This window comes from Labrus mixtus, chromosome 19, assembly GCF_963584025.1.
Source record: "Labrus mixtus chromosome 19, fLabMix1.1, whole genome shotgun sequence".
NCBI lineage: Eukaryota > Metazoa > Chordata > Actinopteri > Labriformes > Labridae > Labrus > Labrus mixtus.
Genome location: NC_083630.1, coordinates 2,956,879 through 2,980,099, shown reverse-complemented (window position 1 = coordinate 2,980,099; position 23,221 = coordinate 2,956,879). Strand labels below are relative to the sequence as shown.

The 23,221-nt window shown below is 42.5% G+C and overlaps 1 protein-coding gene across 1 annotated transcript in view; it reads left to right on the top strand.

Moving 5' to 3' along the window:
* Positions 1-908: 908 nt before the first annotated feature.
* Positions 909-23,221, top strand: part of ahrra (aryl-hydrocarbon receptor repressor a) — a 77,170-nt gene continuing 54,857 nt past the window's right edge. The window contains exons 1-3 of the mRNA XM_061064865.1: positions 909-1,401; positions 1,726-1,821; positions 4,016-4,197. Of these exons, the coding sequence (XP_060920848.1) occupies positions 1,760-1,821; positions 4,016-4,197 (244 nt within the window). The 5' untranslated portion in view covers positions 909-1,401; positions 1,726-1,759. The remainder of the gene's footprint in view (positions 1,402-1,725; positions 1,822-4,015; positions 4,198-23,221) is intronic.

Here is a 23,221-nt window from a genome sequence, read left to right as displayed (position 1 = left end):
CTAAGCTCGCAGAATGACATTCATTTTTACACAATACTTAAGAAAATAGGATATTTATGACGTGTATTAGTCCTGTCACACTCACAGCAGCTTTAAAATTTATTCCAGACACTGAAGAGATGAATCCCAATACATTTCTTACATTAAACCCATGAATTATTTATATGTTTTTGCTTTGAAAGGAATAACATTTTCGCAGTTTTTACGGAGCGCGTGAAGCAGCTTCTAAATATTTCCCGCCGAGCCAGCTTGGTTTCCATAGTTACATCCACTGAGTTCATTAAAAAAGAAGCTAACTCCCGTCCTGCGCGGTGTTATACTCAAGATAAGTTCGTAGTTTTTCGGTTAACGGGTCGTTGTAATGAGCCCCTCCGGTCCGTGAGCTCCGTCGGCCGCGAGCAGCCTCGGTGTGTGAACGCGGAGATCTGTGCCTCAGCTGCCCTTCGCGTGTGATCCCTCCCCTCCATAGACTGTAAATATTACCCTCCCCTCCATAGCTCCCCTCACGATGCGCGGCTGCAGGCTCGGGTCGGGCAGGGCTACTGCTGCTTTCAGGTACGCCTCGTAAATACCACTATTCATCACTCATTTATCAAAGCAAAAATAATTTAAAGTCGATTTTAAAAACAGCTGTAACAGGTATGGGACGCTAGGACAATCATTACTTATTTATGTTTTTCAATTATATTATTTTATTTATTATTTTCCGTAATAGCGGACGTTTCTAAAATTAAAACGTATAAAGTGGTAGCATCAAAACAGACAAATTCATTTCATTTTTTGAGCTGGGTTTATCAATTTACTCAAACATTAAACAGTAATCATTATTATGTTATGTATTGTTTACATTTAGGTCAGTATCGTATGTAAAATAATTACACACATAGAACACACGCAGTCATGTGTAAATTGAAAGACCTTTATTTAAAAAAACAGAAAGGCCTTGAAAGCAACATAGACTAAGCCTCGTGTGTGTGTGTGTGTGTGTGTGTGTGTGTGTGTGTGTGTGTGTGTGTGTGTGTGTGTGTGTGTGTGTGTGTATGTGTGTGTGAAGGCTCCGCTGTTTGTGAGGCACAGTTGCGTGCGAAGAGCTCGACATGTCATTCAGAGGAATCCGCCACCTGAAACGCGAGGAAGTGAAGGCGACTCAATTGGGTATAAAGCATCAGCCAACATCTGCCCCGAGCAGTGCAAAGCTGATGAAAACATCAGCTCGGAGCTCGTACAGGACCTCTGCGCTTTATTTTATTCTCTGTTTTATTCTCTCCTCTTGGATTTATCATTTGGTTTCACCGAGCCGGTGCACCCGGAGAGACTCATCTCTTTTTGTGCAACTTCACACAAGAGTGTCTCCACACACAGCACTATACTGGAATTAACTCGTACCCACCGAGATTTCGGGTCAGTGTTTTTTTTTATTATTTCACGTTTTGTTTGTTAAATGAATTATATTATTATTTACAGGAATGTAGCACACTAAAAATATTGATCAGAGAAGATGCATCATGCAGCCTTTGAACTTTTTTATTTTATTTTGAGGCTTTGCGTTTAATCTGAATATTTCACTAAATCACATGTTGATTTGTTTGCATTCTTAGTGCAGCCTAATAAGGGTTATTTCACTTTACTGTTTGGGGTGGCATAACGTGCAGCGACCAGTGTGGACATGTTTTAGGTATAAAGTTTTGTGTCATTAAAGTGAACGTGTGTGTGTCTCCCCCGCAGGAGCGCACCTGTTACCTCCACGGAGAGCAGGATCATGATTCCTCCGGGAGACTGCATGTATGCGGGCAGGAAGAGGAGGAAGCCCATCCAAAAACAGTTAAGAAGCTGCTCATTATTTCTGTTCAATCAATGCATGTTGATTAATAATGTGCAGGGGAAACCTCACTCTCAAACTTTCATTAAAGATTTTGCTAAAATTATAATTTACAATCACAGAAAGTTCTGACTGACAGCAGCATGAAGGAGTTTAAAATGAAGTCCAGTTTTAACAGAAATAAATGTCGCTGTAATTAAATTAATATTATCACAAATGTAGCTTTGTATTTTTTTGTTTACAAAATGAAAAACTATAAATATTGTTTATGATTTTCTATAAAATAGTTTATACGTCCTCATCTTAAAGCAGGATTCTTTGCAGTGAGTTTATAACCAGCACACAGTTGTTGTTGTTGTTGTTGTTGTTGTTTACTTTTTGTTGACTTTGCAAATGTGTGTGTGTGTTTACAGTCAGAGATTACAGAGTGTGTGTTTTACACAGTTTCAGGCGTCTATGCTTTAAGTTTCAGAGGGTGAGGGTGTTTTTTGGGACAGTCTTGTCAGCTGATGTGATGAATAATAAATGGTCGAGGAGGTTATGTAAGATTTTAGGAGGAGGTGGTTCTAATTTAACTAGCTCTGTGGCATTTATAAAGTTTTTATGTTTGTATGTTTGCGGCTGATCTGAGAGGAAGTCTTTGCATCATCAAACTCTGTATGTGCACTGATCGGGGATACGGGATATTGTTTTTTAAGACACGAGACATTTCAGGACTTGAATTAATAATTATGAGGCTCCTTTATCGATTGCTTCTCCATTTTTATCTTGTGTGTTTAAATGGATGTTTTGCAAAATTTAGATATTTGCTTCAGTTGTAGGAGAAGTAAAGTTTAGACCTGCAGAAGAAAATCTGAGCAATGTGGATTCTTTTATAGATTCTTCAAACTAGCAGATCAAATTTTGAGTCCATAAGCACGAAACAAAAGTGTCCTCGATGGACAGAAGCTCTCAGCTGTGGAAACATGAGCTGGTCGTTACACGTACGGATCATGTTAAGTTCAGCTGACAAGCGACTTATTAAAACACACAAATAACTCTGAACGTCAGGGGCCGTTTATGGTCGTTCAGAACGCTCAGAAAATATCTGAACAAAATGTCAAATAACTCTTCCAACAAGTCTGTGAGCCACAGAGGATCTCTGTAAATACACATATATCATTTTATATTTTTCATAATGTTTCAAAGTGTGGAGAGATGTTTGTCAGGTGATGAAACTTGATCATTTTCTTATTATAAAGGAATGAAATAAAGAGACTTGTTATTGTCGGACATGAAGAATCAGTGTGGTGCGTGGCGTTCACTTTAATCTGTAGAGATGACTCTTTATTCGGTCATATGTCTCAGTGTGGGTTTCCAAAGTGAGCACGAGTCCTATAAAAATATGATCAATTCGTAATAAGTGTTCATCAACATGACAGGCAACTGTTTGGAAACTTTTTCAGAAAACAAAATCAAACCAGGACGAACATTTTGTCCTTTTTTTAATTTTAATTTTGCATCAGGTGTTCCACCCCAAAAAGGAAAGTTATTAAAAGAAGTGTGAAAGAGGATTTTTTTAATGTAGTTTGTTGAAATGTGCACATTTAGTACAAAGATAAAACACAAGCTCTGCTACGTTAGCTCAAACATGAAGGAAAGATAAGATTTCTCTCGTCATCTATTTTGAACTTTAAAGTGAAACGTTACAACTATGAAAATAATCACACTTTTTACATCATGTCAGTTACATTTTTTCTAAAACCAAAAGAGCACCAAACTTTACAGAGGCTGGAGAGTTTTTAGTTTATTGTGTTGTTGTACTGACGTCCCAAAACTTTAACCCTGAGTTAAATTAGTCCCAATTTTATGTAAGATTTATTGATTAAAGTTTCAAATGATTGAGAGAATTGTCGTATGAGAGGTGACTCTGTAAGCTGTAGAAGAAGTTTTGTGTCGTGTTGTTTTGATGACTTTTAAACTGAGTTAATAAATCCTCGTCTGCGTGCAGCTGTCGCTAACTGCCTGCTGAGGTGGTCAGATGTGTGTGAATGATGACGCTAAGATCTTACATCTGAAATAATGCTTATTTGACTTCTGATTATCTTGAGTCCGTCCACACAAACCCTTGTGTGTGTGTGTGTGTGTGTGTGTGTGTGTGTGTGTGTGTGTGTGTGTGTGTGTGTGTGTGTGTGTGTGTGTGTGTGTCGTTATCAGGAAGCCGTCCTCTGCCAATGAGAAAACCAACCCGTCCAAGCGGCACAGAGACAGGCTGAACGCCGAGCTGGACCGGCTGGCCAGCCTGCTGCCGTTCCCCCCGGACGTCATCTCCAAGCTGGACAAGCTGTCTGTGCTGCGTCTTGCCGTGTCCTACCTCCGCGTCAAGAGTTTCTTCCAAGGTAAGAAAAACAAACAAATCTAGCTCCAAATTTAGACTCCCAGCCTGAGGTAGAAAAAAGGTGGAGAGGTGGTGTTTGTAGAGGCAGGTGGAGGAGCTTTGCTTTAAGTGTGTGTGTGTGTGTGTGTGTGTGTGTGTGTGTGATATCTGCTGCTGTAAACCTGCACACACACTCACAGCTACTTCATCACAAACACCTTCACCCTCCTACATCAGCTCTGCCGTGAAGGGTCACACTTTTACTCCTTGTTTACTGTTCAGGCCGATGAGGAGGACGCGGGTATTCATGTGTGTTCAATCCAAAGATGCTCTCGTACTTTGCCCCCTTCATGTATTTAAATTTAATTTTTTTGTTAAATGAACCCAAACAAGCCTGTCACACATGTAAGGCCTAAAGACAAGATGCTTCACAAATCTCTCTTTATCGACATCGTCAGTGATGGTGATACTAATATTTCACAGATAAGTTATCTTGTTGTGAATCTTGTGTGCAAACTTTGGGACTTGATTCGTCCACGTCGTGTGCTGAGATGATGTGTGATGGTCAGAGACTAAGAAGTAGCTGAAGCAGCAGAAAGCTTCGTCTCTGATGCTTCTGTCTTTTTATCATCTGTCAGTCAGGGGGAACAGGGGGAACACCGCTCTAATCGAGCCTTAAACTGACACGTGGTCTCTGGTGAGAAGAAGACAGCACGATGAATGACAGGAGTATCTCTCATATGTTTCTGGTGACGTCGTTCGCTCTAAACGCAGACGGCAGAGAAGGCATCTTCGAGCTTTCTCATTCTCTTGTGTTTCAGCCTTTTTCATTCTGGGATTATCTTTTTTATAGTGTAAAAACATTCATTGTTTCTTGTTGTCTATTAGCATGCTCAGTAGTTCTTTGTGAGTCATTATCTAAGTAATGGTTTGTTCTCCAGGACAGAGTGAGAGCAGGCCGGTGACTGCGTTGTGTTTCCTGCAGTAATAAAATTTCTCCTAGATTATTGTCCACCTTTATTTGCTCTGCCCTGTTAGCTGTTTAGCTTCTAAGTATGAAGCAGAAATATAAATCAGTGAAAAAAAACTAAACCAAAAATACATTTGTGTCAGGTTTATGGAGGAGGAGAGGTTGTTTTATTCTGTCACACTGGGTGGATATAAGGACTGTTATTTATTTATTTCAGGTGGTAAATAAACGGGGGATACATGTTTGTGTTTTAGTTGTAAATAAATCTGAGAATTTGTTGGAATAATTTAAGAATTAATAAAAGAAAAGTTAGAGGCTATATAGGGGATATATGAGTTTTACTTCTACCCTTTCCCCTTAAAACATGTGTTACTTTAGTTTTGTTTCTTTTTAAATTTTTTAATTTAGAAAAATAGTTGTTCATTCATAAGTCACAAACTGAGCAGAACATCTTCACATCACACTTTGCGTCTTTACAGCTACGTCTTTATGTATTCCTGGTATCAGGAGCGGCCTGGTTGTAGAATATATTCATGCAGAATAAGACGTTCATAAAGAGCCTGCATTCTTCTAACTAACTACTTCATGGGGAAAGTGTGGTCTCTATTCTTCAAGTGGTGGCATGTTAATAATGAAAGGTTTCTAAATGTATCGAGGATGATTTGTGGAAGTATCAGTGAACACATCACCGTAGATATGAGGTGTTATTCGTCTGTTCGTCGCCATCATCCCGCCGTGTGTTGTCATCACATTTAATTAAGAGCCACAATGAAGCCCACGCTTGTTTTCCCACCCTCCCACCATCCCCTGAACGCCTCCCTTCCTCTCCTCACGTTGCTCCACAGTCAAATATTCATGGCTCGCTTTAGAGCGTGTGTGTGGTAGGCGGCTGCTTCTCTCGGGACAGAGTTTAGTGGCACAGCTGGAAAGACGAGGTGAAGTTTCTTTATGTTATCTGAAGGAGAATGAGCAGCTTCCGTTTGTCTCTGGAATGAAAAAGTGTTAAAGTAGAGTGAGGGTGAGGTGAGAGAGAGGAGGCAGAACGCTCACTGCCTCCCTCGTCCTCGTGTCTGGCAGAAACTCCTCATGCAAAGCGGTCTTCTCAGAGAAGTTTGCGAGGGATTTGTGAGTCTCCGACCGACTGAAAAGTTTTGCAGACTTCTCCTTCTGGACACATGGGGCTCTCCTCTTTCACCTTCCCCTCCTCTGATCCTCGCAGACCCCTTAATCTTCATCATCTGCTGCCCTGGTTTGGCATGGAACCAAACAACTGGCATCCTCTTGGCCTGAGTCATGCAACATGCGAGAAACACACACACAAACACACACACACACACACACACACACACACAAACACACATGTTAACTTGTTTTACCCTGAATGCTCGTTTAGCTTAGCCATCACGCAGAGTCACAGGTGCTAATCGGACTTATTAAAGGTGCCTTTCCTGGATAAGGGATCACGCAGAGATAAACTCCACAACCGCTGTGTCGATGAAGAGTGATGCTCAGGGAGCTCAGAGCCAAGCGAGCGCTGTCACAGTCCTCCATGTTAGAAGGTTTAGTCACGGGTGTGAGACTGCTAAAAGTGTTGATAAGGCTTTGTTGAAAGTGGGGTGTGATGTTGCTTTGACATCGCTAATAGCTTCCAGAGGTACAGGATGTTTTTAGGCACCTATTTAAGATGTTCTTCTGCGAACGCTTTGCTTAATGCCAAAGCCCTATATTTGTTCGCTCCACCTCTGCTGGGCGCCTTGTTATCAGTGGCAGTAGTGACCAGCTTAACTGCCCTTTGATGCTCTGCTAATGAGATTAATCAGAGTGGAACATGAGGGATTTTGGCATGTGCAATCTCTCCTCCCTCCCTCCCTGTGTGGTCAGCTCACTTAACCCACACGGCTGCAGTTTTTCAGCTGATATTTAAACATGCAGTGCGGCCCGAGCCTCACTGAATCTAACATGAGCAGAAGTACATTTCCACATCCGTCCTGTGGTTTGTCACAACAGTCATACTTGTCTTTTTTTTAAACAGTGACTCACTCACTGAGAACATGCTATGAAAACCACAAAACCTGCTGCCTTGAGTTTCGTTTGTATTCAGGAAGAATAAAGAATTTTTTTTCTTCTCATGCAGTTCTCCTTTTAGTCCACTAGGGGTTACTGTGTGAAGTTCTTGTGATGACTTGTGTCCACTTCAGTTATGACACACAGGGTTTGGCTGCAGGTTGGGCTGCATCTTTTGTTAGTGCATTAATGAAACGCAGACTTACTGACTGTTTGGCTCCATTATAAGACATTAATCTCATGCACCGCGCAGGACGAGAACTAAACCGGGCAGCAGGTGTTGTCAGAGATTCTACCTGTTGTCTCTGTTGCGTGACTGCTGAAGGGTGGAGCGCTGTGAACAGTGTGTACCTATGAACTGTATGCAAATATCCCCCCAGGCTGTGTGTGTGTGTGTGTGTGTGTGTGTGTGTGTGTGTGTGTGTGTGTGTGTGTGTGTGTGTGTGTGTGTGTGTGTGTGTGTGTATGTGTGTGTGTGTGTGTGTGTGTGTGTGTGTGTGTGTCAGCATCAGAGACAGAGGTTCACTGGAGCTGGTTTCCCTTATTCATCATATTCCACAGAGTCAGTTGTGATGTGTTTACAGGCACAGAGAGATATACGGCATGCCCTGAGCTGACTCCATGTTAAACCTCACATATATCCAGAGTCAAAAACAGAACAGGAATAAAGTTTTTAATGCATGAGGATGCACTTTAAATCGTTTATATTTATTGTCCTTGAATAATTTAGTTTAGTCTGCCTGCAGGGTGCAAATATCCACTGGAGGACATGTCCAACAGAATGTAGTCAGAAGAGTAGAAAAGAACACAAGCTCAAGTCCACTGACCGTTTACTTTGCTGTCTTTGCACTGTAGAAGTGCACGTTTTTGTTTTTAATATGACCATGGCCATGGCTCAGGTAAATCAGGCCAAGCGAGTCAAAAGAATCAGGCCACAGGTCCAGAGGGGAGTCTTTCAAAAAAATGAAACAGAAATCATCAGTTTGTAGCCTGCAGCCTGTGTGAAGCTTTTTGTCCTATGTTTTTAATTTTTATTTTAGGTCAGGAGATCCATATTTCCTAAAGCGTGTGTGTGTGTGTGTGTGTGTGTGTGTGTGTGTGTGTGTGTGTGTGTGTGTATGTATGTGTGTGCGCCCTCTCTCTATCTTCCATGTTTGGTCCATAATTGCTGAGCTTGTTAAATATTTACCCTCAGGATTAACTTTACCTCCTCCTTTGTCTTTCTGCCCCGATTGTCTTTATATCTCCTCCGGTGTGTGTTTTCTTTTGGAGTCCGATTGTTTTTCACTGCTCATTATTTAAAACTAGAATCTTTTTAGTTTTGTAATCAGGTTATGAGCGTTTACGTTCAGAGGGGGTCAGGTAATGAGAGGCAAGGCTTCAAGGGGATCTCTTCTCGTTAATTAATTTGTGTTTTTGCTGCTGATGTGCTGACAGGAGGATGTTTTTTTGGATTTGAGTCGTAATCACCTTTAATATCGTCTCTCATTAATCCTCCTGGGCTCCTGGACCAATGAATGAAACAAGCTTGAACTACTGCAGTATCTGTCAGTGTTCGTGATGACAGGAAGGACTCAAAATATGAGTTTGTCCCATCTGCAAAAATATCCCCTGGAGCAAAGCCTTTAAAGGAAGAATGTGCGACTTTGGTTAGCTCGTAGCTTCACATTGCACATAAACTGACACAGAATGACCGAGATCTAAAAACGCTTACTCGCCATTCTCCCTGTTGGAGGTTATAGTTCTATTAGATCGACTTTAAACTGACTGTTTGAAGGAGGAAAAGTTACAGGTTGTTGCTTTAAGTAGCTAAGGAAGAGTAACCTTGGGTGTAGCCTTGCTGTAAATGTTTTTATGCACCGGGACGCCGACCATCCGTCTTAATGTTGAGTTTTTCCCCCCGAGCTAAACACGTGATGTGACGTCCTTTCTTCCTTTATATTAACACAACCTGACAGGTACATTTGAATGTGTGAGCTGTATGATTGTTTGGTTTGTCTGCAGACTGCGTGTAGTATTTTTGTACTCGCCCTTGCTGCTATTTCGCACCGTCTGTACTGTATTTTTTGAAGAGGTGCGATGGAGGGTTATTTTGACGGCGTCTGTCACCGTCTCCGGTATTGACCCTCGCCGCACTGCGATCAGGTTTCCCATCACCTCCCTGGGAAAAAGACGCGGAGTGGGCCAGATGCCACATTTATTTCTTATTGCCCGTATCCACTTCAGTTCGCCCACATCGTCATTCCTGGATCATATGAGAGGAGTTTATCCTTCTATCTCCAGACTAAACCCTGAGCATTGACTGAAAGGAATCTGCTGTTTTGTGGACCTTTAAACCAAATCACCCTTGTTTCATTGCATTTTTACATCAATTAGTACATTTTAATTTCCACAGGCTATGCTCTGATGGATACTATTAAGTACCTGGGTCCCCTAAAGGCTGCTCATAGCTGTCTGTTCTAATAAACATCAAGTTTCAGTGGCAGCAAAGAGATTGCAACTTGCTGCATCCTTTAAGATTCTCGTCCCGACACGTACTGTGTTAATAATCAAACTGTAGAGGAGTGACCAAGACTACAATGTATTTGAGAATATTCAGAATTGTTGCAACAAGTTTATGAAAACAGCAACAGAAATTTAAAGAGGACATATTATCCCCCTTCTCCACCTTTTCAAACAGTCCCCTGTGGTCAATATAACATGAATTACCACCATGAAGCACCAGAGGAGGTTTGTGACCCTGCATAAACCAGCTCTCTCAGAACGCTCCGTTTTGGTGTGTGTGTCTCTTTAAATGTAATGACCCCCCCCTGAGTTTTCCTGGTAGACATCACTCTGTAGAAAGAATAAAAATGTAGGACCTGCGCAAAAGTTTTGTTCTAGGCTGGGGATGGAGTCCATGGGTGGAGATACCAGGGGAGGGGAGGGGATTTTTTTTTTTACCAGAATCCCACTGTGACATCACAAGCAGAGCACATTAGAAACGGAGCATTTTTCTCTGTGTTGAGACTTATGCAGACCACAAACAAAGGACTGGATGGGTTTATTTCACATTTTGTGGGTCTGTAGACACTCAGGTTATCCAAATATATGTTTAGAAACACTGTAGAAGAGGATTTTTCATCATATGTCCCCTTTAAATTTTATGTTTATCCTCATTTCTTTATTGAATTAAAGAGATCTAAAAATCGGTTGGGACTCGTCTTAAATGTTCCTTCTGCATCACAACAACAACAACAAGCTGAAAATCATTAACACAACTTGTTCTCTTTGTTGTCTGTCAATAATCTCCCCTAAGAATCATCATAACATGCCTTAAAGCTAAACAAAGCTCACGTCCACATATACTTGGTGGAAATGAACCCACATCACTCGGAGAGGTGTATTTATAAGTGTGTGTGTGTGTGTGTGTGTGTGTGAGCTCTCAGTAAAGCCCCACCTTCCCTCATATCTGTCAGGACGATGACAGCGAGCGAGAACACACACACTGATGTGATGAGAGACTCTGGTGTAAGTCTACCTGTCTCTGCCAAGTTACTGCTACACACCATCCGTACCACAGCGTTTAAATGAGCCCGATGCGTCTGCGGTGCTGATCTCCGGGCGCGTGCCAGCCTCTCTCGGTGTGTGTGTGTGTTGTTGTCTGCCTCTAACTGCTGTCTGAGCTGTAATAAAAGAGGAAGAGAAAGGCCACAGAGCCGCAGACTCACGCCAGGCGTACGCCACTCGTGACGTCAGCCGGTAGACAGGACACGGTTTTGAAACTAACCCTCCATCGTGCAATAGAGGAAGGAAGCAACAGGAGAAAACAAGCAGTCTGCATCATTACTCTCTCATGTTTGAATCTTAACAGACTTCACAGATGTAAGCACCCTCTCTCCGACTATTTGGGTTAATCCTTTTCATGTCGAGTCTGTATCTAATCGAGTCAATACAAAGTTCAGAGCGCTCGATTTCCCAGAGAGGGAAGTGCTGCAGCGTGATAGCTCTTTCTGAATGGAGCCTTTGCTGAGGGGTGAAAACGGGTATCAGGTCACATTATAGTCTGACTTTGTGTTTACTAAACTCTCAGTGACCTCGCTCTTTTTCCTTCCCCAAACTCAGCAACCCGAAGGCAGACAAGACGGCAGGGCAGAGCGCCATGAATCAGTACGCCGCATAGTCTGTAAATGAAGTGAAAAGGTTCAGCAGGAGAAAGGTCAACATGTGGTCGACGCACTGTTGTTTTCAAAAACAGGACGTCTGAATCATTGACTGCAACCAACTGTTACTCACATTGCTAAAAACTATTGCAAAAGATATTATTTGCAGCTTGGCCACCTTCTTTAGGACAGATCTTAGAGTTCAGACCTTTGCATGTTTTTACCCTGAGTCATATTTGGTTTGCTCCTTTAGGGCGATATTTAGAAGAACTAGGCTTGTCAAGATACCAGAATATTAAACTTCATTATGATGCTCGTAAAAATCTAATTATATCCAAACGTCTTCTGATCCCACAGCCACAAAAATAAAAGTGCTTGGCACCAGATATCGAGAAGCAACCAACATTTTTTCAAGCTTCGGTTTTCAATACTTTGGATTTGTCAGAGAATCGTTTGAAAACACGAACAAGTATAGAATATTTTGACAACCTTTCATCAAACACACATCATTTTCACTTCCTCGCTGAAGGCTAGATGAAATGATCGCCCCTCGTTTTCTTCTCTTTATTGTTAATATTTTAGCTGCCCACTTCATCCAGCAGCCAGTTAGCTTAGCTTAAAATAATGTCACTTTCATACTCATCATTTCATTTTTCAGACAGAGTGATCACTTTGATATGACATAAATATAAAGTTAGAGGTGCTGGTTGGAGGATTTATTACACTTAAATGACAGACCTCCAGCTGTTTCATGCTTTTACAGACTCTTTTCACACAAACACAAAACTGCTGAAACTTTCCCAACATGCTTTGTCCGACTCCCACAGCGTCTTTTTTTGCAGGGGAAAACTTCCTGCTGTGAGGGACGTGTGAGAGAGCATCTCAGGTCAGATTTCAGATTCAGGTCATCCTGAAATCTTCCAGAGTGCATGTGTGAAAATGGCTCAGGTTAAGCTAAGCTAAGCTAACAGTTTGCTGGCTTTATTTGTGTTCATACCAGAGGTAGAGAGTTGCATCAATCTTCTCATCCATCTCTCTGCATTAAAAGGAAAACTGCACGTTTCCCAAAATGAAAAAAACGATCTTCAAACATTTTTCCCGCGTTGACAGAGTGTAACTTTGGCTCCGAGCCCAGCTCTGCATCATGGGCGGAGGGTTGGGAAACACCTTTGTCGGCTCCTTTAAAGTCATCATCCACTAACGAACCTGTTTCAATATTTATGTTTGATATATGTTTGCATATTTGGAAAAAGGGCAGAGCAATAAAATCGTTGTTATTTAGTTCTAATTAGTTTTCTTAACAGATGTCAGGTCTCGTCATAAATCAATTATTCAAAGTAGGTTTCCCTTCTTCGTATGTGTTATGACAAAGCTTGCATCTGTTGGACCATACTTTAATAATACAATCTAAATGGACATCCAAGTGTTTGGGCACATTGGATGACTTCAAGGTTTTAATGAAATGTTAAACGTCTGTCCTGAAGACTCCTCTGGGGTTTTATTTTCAAAGCTTTAACGAGTGTATCAGTGACCAAACAAATGAACATGAAGAACTTCTGTACAACAGCTTTAAAGACTAGTTGTAGTCACAGACCAAAAAGCTGGAGAACAACAGTGAAAAGACACAAGCTCCTCTTTGAGTTCTTTCAGGGAACTCGTCGAGGTTGACCTGTGGCACCAGTATCATCATAAGATCCCACGTTGTGACATCACACTGAGTGATCGGCTGCACGCCTCATTAACCCGTTTGTTACGTCTGTCTATACCTTTTTTGAAGTGAACACTCAAACTCAGTGAAGGTTGAAGCCTTTGACCTTCCCCCTCACCCCCGTTGTTTGACTCAATCGCGGCGTTAGAGCGACCAGCGGAGAGGAATCAGTTAAACTTCTGGGGTAATTAGTCTCAACTTGAAGAGGAGTAAATCAATGCTGGTTTTTGATGCCGGACGATTGCATATTTTAGTCCTGCGGCACGCAACGCACCAGTGCCCCAAAGGATGCTGGGACTCCTGCCACTCATCAGCCCATCATATCAGTTAAATGTCAGATGTCACAACAAGCCTGCAGACAGATACAAGCAGACTGGCCAGCGCTACTGTGCAGTTGGTGGCACGCCATCTCCAGTTCACCCTCTTACATTATGAACGATACAAGGTGATGCTATAAATCACTTTTTTTATACACGCAGGTCATATTCTCTGGATTTATTTTGGCACTTCATGAGATTATAGCATCTTCTTACTCTTCTTATTGATTAAGAGCGTGAAGGGAGACAACGACTCCCAACGCAGCGCTCTCTGCGTGACGCCACTGAAGCACATCAAATTTGCTCTTATGCGAGATTATCATCTTCACACGAGAGGTATAGAACCACTCCGTCACCCCATTTCATACATTTCCGTCCCTCCTCCTCCTCCTCCTCCTCCTCCTCCTCCTCTTCTCCTGGTCTTCCTCCCTGTGGGGTTCTGGCCTTCTGTTTGTTTCGCTGACCCCTGTAGAAAAAAAAAAGAATCACCTCTCATCTCCATGTGCTCCATGAAGAGTGCGTGATCAGGCTAAATGCCAGTGCTCAGGCTTTTCTCTCCTTCCTCTTTCCTACACATGCGATGTCTGTAAATCCGTGCAGCGAGCTCTGTATACAAAGGTAGATGTATGGCTGCTTAATCCGTTTCCACTGTAAATGTTGATGCTTTGTTATGACTATAAGCTAATGCCACTGCTCAGGGTCTCATCATTCCTGTCCGGTATTTTGGCCTGTTGAAACCCTGCTCATTTGTTCTCCATGGGGTGAGACAGTGATGTTGGATTTTTTGTTTTAAGCTACACATGAAAGAGCTTCAAGTTCGACGATTTGCATACCACAAATAACCAGTTATTTGGTTTTACTGGGTTATCTTTACCCTGGATTGATGGTTTTTCTTGCTATTTTTGCTTTATTTCCTTTGTTAACTGTTTTGCACCAATACACTAAAACAAATTCCTTGTATGTGTAAATGTACTTGGCAATAAAACCCGATTCTGATTTTGATGATTGGAAAAAAACTGGGTCACTAACCAGTCACCGGGTTTTAAGCCAGTGTTGGAGTTGTTTTTGGAGACATAGTATGAAAGTCAACTGTTGGGCTCTAACTCACAGAAAGCATTAAAAAGCATTTACAGGTTTTGTTTGATTGGGACCCAATAGTTTTCTACCTGTGGGTACTGGGTAATGTCGACCATGTGTTTCTCTATGCTCTTTAAAATCAAAGATAGTGGTATTTAAGTGTCTATCAGGTCTGATTTTGTTGAAGTTCTCTGCATGTTATTGAGAGAAACCACACTGGCACTAGCTGCTTGTATGTTTGCAGCCAAACATACAGTTATTACCCGCCTAATGATTCATGCTAAATTACACATTAGTTGCATGTCGGCTCGCTCTCCCACCCTTTCGCATGTGTGTTGGCCCCCTCAGTCACACAATAGCTGTTAACTAGTGCAACAGGGCAGCCATGAAAATCCCTTGTATGTGTCGAGAAGCATGAATGGCGGAGCCGCCGTATGCGTTTAGGATCCTCACAGCTAACTCATTAGTTGCTTGAATCAAAGGCATGACACTGTCTTTGTCCCTGCCTGGCCTCTCGTGCCACAGACACTGAACTCGCTTGAGTGGAGTTGGACTGTGTTGGCTCGGGGGGGGCCCGTAGCGCCCCCTGGGATCACAAAAGGCCATAAGTGAATTACTCAAATCAGTGCCGAGGGGGGCCCCCCGTTAGACGCTAACTGTAACAGCTAGTGGCGGCCGAGCGGCAACGGGAGGTGTGTTTGTGTGCAAGTGTGTGTGTGAACAGACGGGTAGAGTGTGTGTTTGAGTTTGAGTGAGTGTGAATAGACAGCCAGGGCTCATGCAGAGGGAGCAGAAGCCTTTGTTGGCCCAACACTATTGTTGGAAGCTGTCTTGTGTAATTACCGCCACAGCTACCGCCTAGCGCGCCGCTCTGCCTGCACAGAGCACACAGGGACGGGGAGGGGAGCGACCAGCGCAGCAAAGCCCCCGGAGTTTAACTTGAAAATAATATCATGGAAGCACTTTAAGCATGCAGCACTGCTACAAACACACTGACTAATCCCAGAGGCTGTTTAACATGGTGTTTGATATCATTGTTTAAAGAACACACATGCTGCTCTGAGTCTCGTCTTGATGATAAAATGATCTCCATACTGGGCTGTAATGATCTCAATGTCAATAACAATCAATCATCTCCTCCTTAAGTTTAGAAATAAGGGCAATCTGCAGTTGATATTGATACTGAGCGTTCAAACATTTTTACTCCTGTTAGTGTGTCATGCACATCCCTGTTGCTTTGTTCATCTCTTTTGTTTATAACTCGTAACATTTGACCAGGATTTAACTCATTAAATAATGAGATTTTCATCAATGGACAGTGGATAGAGTTAGAAATTGGGAGAGAGAGAGAGTCGGGAATGATGTGGAAAACAACATTCTCTTCTTGAGACAGAGAGAGAGAGAGAGAGAGAGAGCACTCTCTAAACTTCACAAATACATTAACAAAGATTTTTTTACCAAAGCGTTGCCAATGTATTTGTAAAAAAATAGGCAGTGTGCAGGAGTTTGCCTGCAATGTTTGGTCATTAAAAAACATGAATTTAGCCAATATTGGTAACCTAGGACTTCTGTTTTTGTTACTGTAACATTGAAGAAAACCGTCATCAAAATGTGTGGGACACAATTTAATGTGTACACCACAGACGCCCTGTGGTGTCGTCAGGCTGCAGTCAGGAAATGTTTTAACCGAACATTTTTCTCAAATATGTTTTGATTCATATTTAGATCGATCATTAAGAGAAAGCTCTGTGTTTTTGCAACATTGCCAAGCCCTCTTCTGACTTCATGGTGTACACAAGCTGTAGTTATTCTGCAGGTAATGAAGGGAAGTATTACAGTCATATTTCTTATTACTTACATTTGTTCTGCTTCTGGTTTGCAGTGGCTGAGCTTTTTCACATCACTCCAAAAAACTTAAATCCAACTTCAGCCCTTTTGGCTTGGATTAATTTATTTCACATTTTTTCTCATTGCTCCCTCACAACAAACAAATAGACTTTGTTGATCTCCATGCAAACATGCAATATGGCTTACAGATCGAGCACCGCCCAAAGCCACATGTTGAAAGCACATTTGATAACTCATTAAGCCTCAGAACAGTCGCTTTTTTATTTGTTGTGACGTTCAGGCAGAGAAACGGCTCCCTGAGTTTAGGAAAAGTTTTCGGGGTCTGTTTATTGTGGGATTACTGAATTTGAGAATCCATTTAGGAACAGAGCAGGAATGCAAACGAACAAAGGCTCGTAATGGGCCTTGATTGGAATTTAGCATCCCAGAGCTAACCTAATCAATAGCAGCATCCGCGATTCAGACCGCCTTTTGCCAAGCCCGTCTGTGTCCCTCTGTTGTCCGGCTTGCATGCTTTTAAAGACTGAACACAAAGAACTGATTGATAAACGATTCACTCTCCTGAACTGGACACTGGCTGTCATCCTGGCTCAAATAGCCACCAGTTTCCTCCCAGTGAACACCCAAGACCTATTAGCTACAGCACAACCAATTTAACATGGCCACCCGCATAAAAAGCTCACTGGTGTCAGTAATGCGATCTGTTGATGACTAAACCGAGCGGATGGAGAGGCTATTCACTGTGGCTGATGGGTGAACTCAGTGACACCGCTGCTCTGGCTCGATGTGGATCAACAGCACAGACCAGTAACCAGCCAGGAAGTATAAGAGGGAACTCAAATATTTTTAAACGTGGACCCTTTTTTAACATATTTTAGGGTCTAAATCACAATGAAAATGTTTGGAATTGCTCCAGTAGATTGCTTGAGCCAACAGCTGTGAAATGTATTAGCTGCCATGTAACCTCACAGTAGGTCCGCTAAAGAAGCTTGTGGACTCAGATTATCTTTCAAAGTGTCAGACAAAATAATGAAATGCTTCCTACAGAGATGGACCCTTTTTTTGTAAATAGAAAGATGCTTGTGTAAATCTGAAACAGCTGTGAACATCGTCCTCTTCAAAGCCACCAGACTCCATCGACAAAAACAGCTTTTTTATCCTGCAGCACAACGGTGTACCACAGTGTCATGTGGTTTATTTTAATGTGTTACAGTTGGTTAAGAAATACATTTTTGCATTGATTTGATGATGTATTCACCAACTTCCACCACCAGGGGGTGGGGAATCCTGGGAGTCTCTCTGCTGCTCCCCATCCCCACCCATTAAAATGATGACCGTAGTTAAGATGACCGAGTTGACCGTAGTCATGACGACCGTCTGAAACCGACCTGAGGAAGAGAATATGTTTACAGACGAGTTAATGTATCAGAGTATAATTTAAATGATTTTTTTTTATCACAGCAGCTCATACAGCAACAGGACGGCAGCTTTCAGTAGCAGCTCACGCTTCCTTATGCAGCGCTATTTGATGTAACATCCGGTGTTTCCACAGCAACGATAAACATGTCGTTTCTGTCATGGCAGCTCAACATGGCTGTGGCCATGAAAAACACACGTCCCGTTACAGATATAAAATAACAGATTTCTCTGGCTTTGATAACTGTTGGAAATGTTTGAGTTAATGAAAGTATTCAATGAGAAATATATATATATATATATATATATATATATATATATAACAGGTTTCATACATTTTTAATCAATTTTGATTTTTTTAGTGTAAAATTCTACATATTGCACGTTTAAATGACTGTTTTTGTCAGTGGGGTCTTGTGGATTTTTAATCACAAATGTAACAACAGTTTCTGGATTCAAAAAGGGGAACCTCAATCTACAACCTCATAGGAATTAAGGTTGTCAGAACTTGTGATACGTCTTCGTAAAGTAGTGAAACTTTCATTAGGCGGGTGCATTGGCTTTGGTACCTAAATGTTGCCATGCCAATGTTTTTGTGATTCAAACAGTGTGCAGACGTTTGCCTGCCACTTTCCCATCATTCAAAACAAGAAATGACCCAACATCGTGGGCCTAGAACTTCTGTTTCTGTTGCCGTGGTACCAAAACAGGTATTGAGTTTTTGGCACCTGAATGCATCATGACACTGGACTGGAACACTATCAGCAAAGCCACAAAGAAGGAAGGCAAGGCAAGTTTATTTATATAGAAGTATATACCACATAGAAGTTTATAAGAAGTGCTAAATACTTTATAAATCCTGTCTTTTTTCTGCAAACATTCAGTGTGTTTAAAGAGCAGCATTCAGGTGAAAGTGAAGAAACATGGGCCTTTTGTAAATTATATTTCTGATAAGAATCAGGGTCATGCTTGTTCTCTGAAGGGTTCCTCATGTACTACAGGTCTGCCTGTTTGTTTTGTCTGTCACCGCCGTTTATCTTAATTGCAGCATGCTTCAATGTGCAGTAGCAGTGGCGGTGGCGGCAGCCCGGTCTCTGCTGCAGTTTCCTGATGTAAATCGATACGTTTCCATGTGGTTGGAAAGATCACTAAGCAAAGGTGGCATCTGACCCGATCCAGCTCGATACGCTAACTACCGCCCGCCAGATGAGGTCCCCTTTCATCAGTGCTTGATATGGGGAAACAGGAGCGCGTTCCTCGCCTCAGTAAAAATAGTTCCTTGGATCATGTCATATACAGTTAGGATTATTTGGAGAAGCTCAGAGGGCCGATCCATTTTTCAATCTTCGACTTACCGTCCTGTAAATCAACCAAATTAAACCGTTATTAGCTAAATATATTGCTTTATTTCAGTGGCAAAGAAGGGCTAATTAATGAGGACTAGAGAATGTGAGGCGAGCGTTTTTTTGAAAGGGTTAGTGTGATTTTATTGGCAGCCGACTCTGCTGCACCCGCTGCTCAGGCTGAACTCTGATTGAACTCCCGCTCTCCGCTGAATTATGATCGAATGAGTGAGCCTCACTAAATATTTTTTGGATGGGGAGAGACACAAGCACAAGGCACGCAGCAGGATGTAGAGGAGATTAAGACAGTCCCTTCTTTATTGTACCAACACACACTTTGAGTCGGGCAGCACAGAGAGAGACACAAAGAAGTCAATCAATCAGTCAGCAGCAGGATGCCCTCTGACTCGACAGCGTCCAGGCACATTGTTAAAGAGGAGCAGCTCTGCAGGGCTAAATGTCTCACCCAGGCAGCCAGGTACCCAGTGAGTCAGGATGGAGAGAGTGTGTGTGTGGAGAGGAGGGTGAGTCAGAGAGAGAGAGAGAGAGAGAGGGAGGGAGGCGGTGGTTGCGTGACTTGTGCTTGTTTCAGCCCTTCAGCCCCCCAGGCTTTATTTGTTAGCCAGGAGAAAGGAAGGTATATCTTAAGTGTTCAGCAGTAAACAGAGCCATGGAGGAGCCCTAATGCTTACTGGGATTTATTTGAGATCTGTGTTTGTGTGTGTGTGTGTGTGTGTGTGTGTGTGTGTGTGTGTGTGTGTGTGTGTGTGTGTGTGTGTGTGGGGGGGGGGGGGGGGGACACCAAGGGCAGCCGAGCACGCTGCCAAGCCAAATAAACAGCATTTTTATTTTAATTAAAATGTCAATATTTGGCACCATCGATTTAAAGTTCAAATGACACAAGTCAAGGTGACAATAAATTGATATTTATTTTTTGTGACAAAGAGTTTTACGGCGATGCATTGCTCAGTTTAAAGCGGGCCCTAATATTCTTTATCTGACACACTCAGCTCGGTGATACCCACACTAAACTGATCCAGTGCTTAGACACGTCATCAACCTTCAGCTGTTGTATTTTCACCTCAACTCAAACTTCAAAACGCAGCTTTTCTTGATACATTTAACCTCTCGCTTGCCAACGAAAAAGTCGAAAATGTCTAATGATCTGCAGGGATCTGTTGTCTGTCGCCGAGCTCTTTGTGTTTGTGACCTTATTAGAAAAGGAGCACGGAGACCTGCAGACCTTTCAGGGGCGAGCTCAGCGCTGATCTAATGACTTATTCATGGGTCACAATGGCACGGCCTCTTAAAGACGCTACATGACAGAGAGCACAGGGATCAAGTCAGATCATCATATCAGGTGCAGGAGCTCATCACGGCTAACGCAGTCCTATAAGTGAGCTCTGTGCTGGCGGGGCGAGGGATAGTCTGCTGTTTGTTGAAACAGAGAGAAGTAAAGAAGAGGAGAAAACGACAGAAAGAGGTGCTGAGGAGAAGTGTCAGACTGTGTTTCTGTCCCAGAGGATCGTGTTTAAATTGGCATGTTGCAGGGAGAGCACTGTTAGACTGAATTTAAACAGCTGCAGGCTTCACCCACAGCAACACACACACACACACACACACTCACACTCACTCATGCAAACACACACTGTGGCCCTCCCCTGCTCTAAGTTTGCGTGCGGAGCTCGGAAATTCTCCATGCTAATGTGCCAGGGTTTGTTTTCATCATCAAATTGCAAATGTTTTAAATATGCATCACACACACACACACTGCACACACACACACACACACACACACTGCACACACACACACACACACACACACACACACACACACACACACACACACACACACACACACACACACACTGCACACACACTCTGCACACACAAGTACCACACGCACACACATACACTGCACACACACACACACACACACACACACACGCACGCACACATACACAAACACATAGAGTACCCACATTATCCAGTCAGAGCATTGACAGTCTAATTCTTGTTTTCATTCAGTTTCATCCGTCAAATAAAAAGCTGAAGCAGCTTCCACCCTTGTTTATTTTTCAGACACCACTCCCATCATTTTTAAATCATATTTAATCTCTAACGCAACATTTTTTGACCTTTTAAAGAATCTTAACGCTCACCCTGCCGGCGGTGGCAGCGGCATCTCCACATTAACACGTGTGTGACTTTTCAAAGTGTGGGAAAACAATGAGAGAACACAGTGGAGGCTTAGTATGTTTGTGAATGGAGACAGTGCAATATGGAATATAAAGATTCAGTTCAGATCGACAAATACACAAATAAGACTGCTAATTGTTTATTTATTTATAGTTGCAAACAGATTTGGAATCACAATATTTGTAATAGTGTTCCTTTAAAGAATTCCTTCTTCACACAAACAAAAGAGCCAATAGGAAGCAGCCCTGTGTTCTGTGAGGAAAGTGAATAAAAACCTGCTCCACAATAAAAGATTTAAATCTGAACGATAGATTAAACAGTTTAGTTCCTGTAGTGTGTGAAGAGCAACAGTATGACCTTTACAGCCACACCACACTAACAGATTCATTCACCAACAACCAGAGTCCTGACTCTAGAAACTGGAAGCCTCGTGAAATCTCGTGGTCAAATGCGACTTTGGATGCTTGGACGACGGGCAGGAACAAATTCAGAAGTCAGAACTGATTTGCAGAGGTCGTTGTGCTTACTTCTTCACACAGCTCGCTGCCCAATCGGCTGTCCTCGGGGTTCCCCCCACATAACAGGACATCAGATCTTAAAATATTAATCATGTTTAATATTTACGATTTGAAATCGGGATGGCCCTGACGTCCTTCTGAGCAGATGGGATCACTCTTAACGCCTCACGCCACAAGAACATCTGACAAGATCTGAACCATGAAAAAAACATTTTTGGTTAAAAAAAGGTCTTCCTCTAAAACATAAAGTTCTCTTTCTGCAGGGATCATTTCTGTAATGATGTCAGACACAACAACCGGAGCCTGTCAGGGACAAAAACTACTTTGAGTGGATGCATTAATGAGTAAAATCTCAAGGTTTAAAATGTACTAGAGGAAACAAAGACTCCCAAACTGGGGAGGGGGGTGACCCCTCAGTGGGGGTTGGAATTATGCCATGGGGGATGCGTCAAGGCTGAATAAAAACAATGCACACAGTTCTGCACAGCTAGCAGGGGCCCTGCAGAAACTGTTTGGGAACCACTGCTGTAACCTCACCTTTTTGCTCCTGGCTAGGAGCACAACAACATGCACCTGGGCAGCATCTTTCAAGTGACCCTCCAGAAGTCTGCCGCCCCCCTACAGCCCAATGGCCCCCACTACCACAGAATCGCTTGCAGCAGCACTGTGTAAAAAGCTGCTGTGGCAGAAGTGGCTGAAGTAGAGCGGGATCTCACCTGATTTTTGGCTGATGCTCTTACTGCCCTGGTTGCCCGAATGGTTAATCCGACCTCGCTCATCACCCAGGTTTTCATAAACACAGAATGACCCTCAAAGTATTCACAAGAATCGTATCAATCCCAGCATAGGAGATTGTTCTTATCTTAAAGTCAAATATACCTCGCTGAAATAGATGCAGTGTATATGTTGGGAATGAAATACCGTCACATGCGTTTCAAATCTGAGAGCATCATTTTGACAAATTAAATGTGATGAATTGTCAGTGTGGAGTCTAACCCAGTTTCTCTCTGTCAGAGTGAGCGCTGGCCTAGCAGACAGTGCGACACTGAGACGATGATGATGTGACAGCTTGTTCCCACGTTGAAAGGCAGAATAAATATAGCTGCAAAATCAAATCTGAGTCGCATCCACTCGTCGTCCACACAGCTGCCACCTGCGTCACTTTCACAAACCAGGACTTCCATACGTGTCTAATACAAACAGTTTTCACATTTTCCTCCGTGCTGTACCATCATATTGTAAAAACTTTGCCCAGGATGATGTTGAACTTTGTTACGTCTTGCTGTCAAATGTTTGCTGCGAGCTCTTATTTGATTTTCTGCGGAGAAACAGCAAATCTTTGCTTCAAGTTATGGATAACCCAGTTTAGGAGGAAGCAGTGTGAAATGTTTGCCCAGGGTTTATAAAGTCTGTATAAGTTATTGCTTCAAAAGTAATATAAAGT